The sequence below is a fragment of the Empidonax traillii genome, unplaced genomic scaffold (assembly GCF_003031625.1).
Source record: "Empidonax traillii isolate 1590-97213 ecotype Southwest subspecies unplaced genomic scaffold, ASM303162v1 scaffold11:size2795301, whole genome shotgun sequence".
Taxonomy (NCBI): Eukaryota; Metazoa; Chordata; class Aves; order Passeriformes; family Tyrannidae; genus Empidonax; species Empidonax traillii.
Window position 1 is genome coordinate 2,325,682 of NW_020955204.1, and position 7,530 is coordinate 2,333,211.

General features: G+C 37.7%; 1 protein-coding gene across 2 annotated transcripts in view; it reads right to left on the reverse strand.

The window, feature by feature from the left end:
* The window catches only part of INO80 (INO80 complex subunit), a 68,612-nt gene that overhangs the window by 26,335 nt on the left and 34,747 nt on the right, over positions 1–7,530 (reverse strand). For both annotated transcript variants that reach the window (XM_027887650.1, XM_027887660.1), the window contains exons 24-25: positions 6,429–6,606; positions 934–1,074 (exon numbers count right to left, since the gene is read on the reverse strand). In XM_027887650.1, coding sequence (XP_027743451.1) covers positions 934–1,074; positions 6,429–6,606 — 319 coding nt within the window. The remainder of the gene's footprint in view (positions 1–933; positions 1,075–6,428; positions 6,607–7,530) is intronic.

Here is a 7,530-nt window from a genome sequence, read left to right on the forward strand (position 1 = left end):
TTTCAGAATAACCTCTTGTTCTCAAACCAGGCAGTATGTTGTAACTGGGAACTGATATGCGACTTTGAGCAGTTCAGTTGGATTCCTGGCCTCTGAGCTGCTGGCACAGATGAATTCAGCTTGAGCAGCAGCATGTAGGCAATAAGCTCATCGTCCTACTCATCTCCAGATGCAAAAGCATAACCGCACATCATTTGATGATGCCTACAGTAGTAACTTCAATAGTGACTGAAGAATACAACGTCTGGATGATCTCGTGGTAATAATACATTTTGTCCAGCTTTGTCAACTTTCAACAACATGGAATACAACAGCCATAGACTTACGAAGGTCTCTTGTGTCAGCCCAGGAAACTTCAGCTAAATTAATTTCAAACTTCTCTTACTAGATGATGGACAACCACAAGCAGTACCACTTCACATGCAAAAGACTTAGAAAAATGCCAACTTGAGTAATCCTTAGTTGGTGTTTCCTTCCTGGAGCATAAGCTTACACAATGAGAGAAAGCAAACATCCTTTCCAAAAAAGCACTGCACCTCTGCCCACTTCTGCCATCAGAGTTGACCAGTCAATCACCTCATTCTGCTCACATCATACCTAAATCTCCCCCTTGGATTATTGGAGAATGATTTACTTAACAATCTCTTCTATAACGTTACTGCTTTTGGTATTAGGAGAGAAAGTGAAATCTCTGTATCTCAGAACAACTCCTGTTAGGTGCATTGTACAACTTTCCTTTTCTCTTCAGTACACATTACAGCCACTTCCCCTATGAAAAAAACCCACTATTGAATACAGTAGCTAAAGGATATCCTCACAACAATTTTACCAAACCAAAAGAAAGTAATAGATCATTCTTTTCCTAAGACACAACTCTAACAAGATTGAAAACACAATAGAAAATACATAATTTACAACTTAACTTGGACTTACCCGTGGACTGGCTATGCACAGGAAGGACGGCAGCTCAGTCACCTGGCAGCATCGTACACATGAGGTAGCTGATTTCCTTCTATATATGACATGGTCTGAATAGCCAGTAACTGCTTTACAGTGGCTGCTGAACACAAGGTTCTGAAAACAAAATTAAGATTAAGAAGTTACAGCATCTATAAAGAAATATTCCACTTAAATTTTGTACTCACCCATGAGAAAGACAAAGGACATTCACTACATATTTCTCTTTGAAAAAAAAAAAACTCTACATGTCTTTTGCAGTGACAATGTATAGGATTTTTGTGTGATTACCAGAAGACTCAAATCCTGAAATGGTTGAAATCAGAATAGCTCCTATCAATACTTGTCTTTACGCTCAACTAGAATCAGAAACAAGTTTTTCGTTTTTTTGAACCTTTTGACCTTAGCTTTTCTAGTGAAGGAAGTACAGGAATCTTCTAGTAGGTTTGACCCTCAAGCTGTTTTCTAGCTACTCTTTTATCTGTTCTGAATCAAAATGAAATTTCCTAGGAAAAAAAAAATAATCTAAATGTGGCTGGACTGGTACCTTTAGACTTAAATATTGTCCAACCTTTTCTTTCTTTCTTTCCTGTGCAAAAGGGCTCTAAATTTTATTCTGAAGACTTTCAAGGTGCTCACATGGTTACTCACATACATGAACACAACCATGTGTAAAATCTGGAATTTGCCACAATTGTGTCACTGTCCTTTTGATACAGAAAAATATACTAACTCCGAAGTGGATGCAATTTAAAGAGAGCTCTTTGAAGATGCTCAACTGTACACAGCAAAATAACAAAAAAATTAGATTTTCTTTGCTTATGTCAGTTACATTTCCTTTTTTACTGTAAATATTTGCATCAGTGAAATAAATTGCTTATAGACTAAGCCATTTTTGCCACTTAGTTTTTATTCTGGCTCTTCCTGAATTCATAGAGACCAACAGTTATATATTATTACATTTAATTGTTTCCTATAGTATGCAGACCATTATTCTGCATACAATAGGTAACAAGCAATAATTTTAGAAGCTTTAAGCATCTCACTGCCATAGGATCACACAATGTGCCCTCCTGGAAATTCTAGCAGTTCACTTAAGTAAAGGGTAAACAGGATCTAAAACTTTGGCATTGTTCTTTCCCAGTTCCTAATGCACCAAAATTAATTGCATGCTACTTCTACTTTACAGAGTCTCCCAATATTCTGAAATCCCAGTGTTTGAAGTTTTGGGTATATGATAGAGGCAGACACCTTGTATACCATGTCATTCACTGGATATACACATTCCTACATGTGTCAAAAAATGCTAGAACACATCCACAGTAGGAGTCTACTATGGATAATGCATTCTGGGCCCTTTTTATTTCCACATGTAGATTCACTGGGCAAGATGTAGACAGCTAGCATGTATCATTTGGAACCTGCTGACAAGTGAGAAAAATAGTCTACTGTACATACATGCTACAGTCAAGCCTAGTATGAAAGTGTATCCTTCAGCTGCTGCCAGCGTGACTCACGGTCTGGAGCTGACAAAAATAAAGTTCATACTCTCTGAACATCTGCTCCTCTATATAAAAGGTGAGAGCAGAAAGAGCTGACAATAACCTTTCACTGATAATCAGCAGTGCTAAAAATCACAGGTCTAAGCTTGGGCCACATTGGATAATGTGAAGTGATCCCAAAAACAGGCTCTTACTTGGCTGGCAATTCTTTATCAGTAACACTGGCTTAAGCAACAACTGTTTCACATGTTTATTCTTGTCCCTCCAGAGCCCCTGCTTGTTGGCCTAGCTGTCTGTACTCATTAAGATGCTGATCAAGATGAAAACGAACTGCTGCCTTTCCACTCCAAGTGAGTTTTGTGATGTGTTTCATCACCTGGTAAGACAGGTGGTGTGCTGAAACAATAGAGTGGGAATCACAAGGCTGGGAGTATGTGGCTGTGGACAACAGAATTGAACACTGAGGACCACAAACAGTGACAATAAATCACCACAACTGCTGCTAAAAACACCGAGTCCTTCCCCATGGTATATTTGTGCTACATCTTATGCTAGTTTTGTCTCCTGTTACACACCTCCAGAAGTCTATTTAGCAACGCATCTAATAAAATAAATTCAACAGACATGAAAATATAAAGTTTACTACAGTTGGCTCATACAAGGATGTAATAATGCATGCTCACATCAGCACAGGCAGGATTCAATAGCTGGGAGTAAAAAAATGACAGCAAGAGTCCAAGGGGAAGACTGAACCAACTCCCAGCAACAGCAGGCTACTAGACAGACTCAGAACAACTGCTTTAGCTCTAAGTCCCTCTCTTCCTCACTGCTGGACCCCACACTGGGGTACAGATGATTTATGAAGAAGAATCAGCATTGCATGCAGTCACAAGAGCTTTCCAGTAAATCTAATGACAGAAAGCACTGGCATACTGATTGTGACCCTGGTCACTAGAAGGGTTTGGTAACTATTTCCTGGAAAGTGAGAATACAAGAAACAGATAGAGAGGAAGTTAACGAACTGTAATTCCAAACCAATGCAACTTTGTTACTTAATTCTCTTTTGGAAAACAATATCAAAGACCCATGAAAGATGGCTTTGGTCCAATTTTGAAGCACCCAGGAAGAAACATAAAGGAAAACTTCCGAGAAGGTATTCAAAATATGAGAAAAATACTTGTATCTAGGCAATTATCTGGCTTTGAGCACCAGATTCCTGTATACAAATTATGAGCAGGTCACATAAGAAACATCCCTCTGAATTCCGACATATGCAGCTGCTAAGTATTCATGAATAGAGCAGTCACCAGATATAACCGGGACAGTGGAAACCAGCTTCCCATCAGTCATACATGGAAAAGAGTGGGTAAGGTTACAGAACTGAACACAGCCACAGCTCTGAAATGGATCACATACCTTAGTACAACAAAGCCAAGAACCAAAGTGGAGGATTGTTAAAAAACAAGAATGTAAACATCTACTACAACTATGCAATCCAAAGAAACTGTTGAAAGAGGCTCTCATATATTGCAAACATAAATGTGGGGCATGCTACCAGCATCTTAAGCTCATTAACATTCCTAATTTCTTAAAAGAAATTAGGAAAGCAAAGGAGAGACAAGTTCATCTGAACAGAACAGATTTTATATTAATTCAGTGTATACAAGTTAATACACATGGTATGGAGGTGCTAAGCAATGGGAATGAAGATTCCTCACACTGAGAGGGATTTCTGTGTTTACATGACGAAACTCATACTATCTTTAGACAGATGTTACCTCAATTTCAGAAATATCCATTAAAAACAAATGTGGGTCTTTTTGTACTTAGTTTGTCTCTTACATCGGAAATGCTGATCTGAGCAGTTAAGAAAAGCCTTTCCAGATTTATACCACTTCCTATTTCCTCTTTTCTCACCCTTCTCACTCCCTACACGTTACTATCTTATGAAGCCTTAGGGGAAGTCTTGGAGAATTTTACATTAAAAGTTTCTTAAACTGAGAAGAGTTAGTTCATACTAACTTTAAAAGAGTTAGTTCATTTTCACTCATGATAATGTGTGGTACTAGAAGACAGGCACGTTAAGGGCAATTTTTTCAACTCTCCTTTTGGTTTTGTGCTATCTACTTCCCCCTTTTTTTAAGGTGTTCTAAATGTAAGCTGTACAAACAAAAGTCTGCAAACATAGCTTATTTTGAAGTGACTTCAGGTGGCAATTTGTCTAACAGGCAGGTTAGAAGACAGTTCTAGGGAAACTGTCATAACTTTAGGGCTACGCTTCCTTTAGATTTAGTGGGGTTATCACAAATGCACAGTATTGCACACGCTGATGAACTCTGCTCCTCAGCTGGCTGTTTTCTGTGTAGAATGTATTACAACAATGATTAGTTACACATAGTCACAGCGCTGGGACTCCCTGAGACACAAGTAATGACATCTTCAAAGAACAGAAATTATTTGGAGAAACCAAATTCATGTCTAAATCTCACCAGGTTGTGGTATAGGAGGGTTTGCAGTCTATCCAAATGCTTTACATTTACTTGTTAATATATTAATAATAAAAACCTACACATGCATAGTCTGTGTCTTGTATTTAGTATCTGTAATCTTTATCTTCTGTCCTTTACAAAATTTAATGGCTTTTATTTTGATATTTATACACACTGTCCCAACTTAAGGATCTAGACTGCCTTTCTACATACGTAAAATGAATGCTATCTTCTGTAAGTGCACACAACTTCTACCATCCTTCTACTTACTTACTGTTAGGCTGCCACACTTATGACATCACACAAATCTTCCTTAACCACACCAACGAGAGGACAGAGCTACAGTATAGTCTCAGAGGTAAGCATCACACATTCACTACAGAAACAGCTGAATGTAATCTCAAAAAACCAACTGAAAGCAAATCCATATAGCATAGACATTTTATGAAGCTAGATATGGAAATGCAGAATTGAAACACCAGCACAGCCAGAGTTAACTGGCATACATACTCAGTTGGCTTGTTCTTTGTTTGATAACTAGGCGGACTCATTTTGTTGGCTTTGCTGTTAACGCTGCAAAACATGACACCAAGTCCAAGGTTGGTTTCCTACTGCTTATGCGTCTTCAATTTCAACTTCCTCTGCACAATATTCAATTGAATTCTGGCTATCTCCTTTCCCCTTCCAGACTCATGAGCAGAAGCAATATTCCCTAGAGAAATTTGGCACAATCTCACTGTTTCAGAAAAGACTTTTTTTACTGCATATCTGCTAACTGCCCTAGATGCTTTCCTGCCTCTATGCTAGCACTTTCGTGAACTTGCTTCCCAGTGAACTGAATCAATGGAGCTATAACCTAACTCAGGAAATCAAATGCAATTTAGTCATAAAAAGACAAAATCTTCACACACATCCCAGGCAAGAGATTAGCAAAAACGATCTTGCATTACACAGTAAGTTGAATACATCTGGAGTCTACCAGACAGCAGCAGAAGCAAATTTCAAAGTAGAAAAACACCACTATAATGCCTATCCACCAACTCTCAAACACTGCCAGTCTTCTCTATTTTTCCCAGTTGCTGCAATCATGTACTGAGTTTGACAAGAGTAGTTTCAGTCAGAAAATGAGCACCCTACACGTAGAAAACATTACAAAACTTTAGGCTTACATGTAGAATCCATTCCTGACAAATCACTAGTTTAGTTCTGTTGCTCCAGTAATATTTTAAAGTCTTCTAATTCAACTGATTTACTTATTAGAACAAGTTTTGAAATGTTTCACCACATGGGAGGGAGACAGCAGTTAAACTATTTTTCTGTTCAGCACTCTGAAGTCTATTAACTGTATCTAATAAAGCAAACAAAAAAATCATCCCATTTCCAAGTTTGTTTTTCCTATTTTATAAGGATAGAAAGGTTTTCAACATTTCTCACTCATGAGGATTTGCTACTGCCTCTACACCACAGAAATTTTGCTTACCTGCAGCAAAGTGCAGCTGTGCAAGTTAGGGAAAGACAGTGGGAAATTTACATCAAGTAAGAAATCCCTGTTCCTCAGAAAACACGACCCCTGCTCTTTCTCCTCTTCTGTCTCCATCCAGGAGCGCATGTGATGGAGCCTGTAGGATGCTTTCAGAGACAGGAAAAGAGCTAACCATCTGAAACAAAATACAGTAGATGCATTTACTCACCGCTTTGTAGAAGAAAGGTTTGAGTATATTTACAACATAACTCTATTTGATAGAAATAGGTTTTTTTCAGAATTTCAGGCTTACTTAAAGAGTAATTCTTGCTAGACGTCTTCCAATTATATTACTCTTAACACCTTCTAAGGTGGCTTAACTGAATCTAAGGGATTAAATTAGGATACACTTTAAAGCACTTCATCTGAAAGGGTCAAGTCTGAATTAGCCACTACTATTTAAAATTGCACTATGATTTCTCTGTAAATTGCTTCATAAAGAAATCATTCACAACAACCTTGTGTAATGAATACAGAATTTATCATAAAGACCATTCAGATACATCAAGAGAAATCTGTATTATATTATTGGAATGCAGTCAAGAAACAGTAATCCAAAACAACCAGAACAATAAAAGAACATTAAACTTACAAAGCCCTAAGTAAAACATCTCTATTTATTAATAAAGACTAGCTTTTAATCTCAAATTTCTTACAGTTATTACCTAACTACACTCATAGTCCATTACAGAGTACACTATAACTTAAACAGATCCCCTCCCATTCCAAGATAAAACAGTTAATGATGCTATAAATCCATAGTTCAGGCCTACACTCAGAATTCCATAGTAAAAACAAGATGTGGAAAGTAAACAATATGGCTCAGGGCTGAAGAACAACTATACCAACACAAGTTTATTCCACTTGTGTTCAAAATGTACACTCAAGCACAACTGGTAAGTACTGCAATAAAATGGTCTTCAGAAGTCTGGATTTTGCACTTGATAACGCCAGCAACCTATAGTGTGATCCTAAGCAAACTCTCCCATTGCCCTTTGGCCATCTTGTGTATTTACAATGTCAAATCTTTGTTAACACAGGTTTTCTTTTGACACAGGCA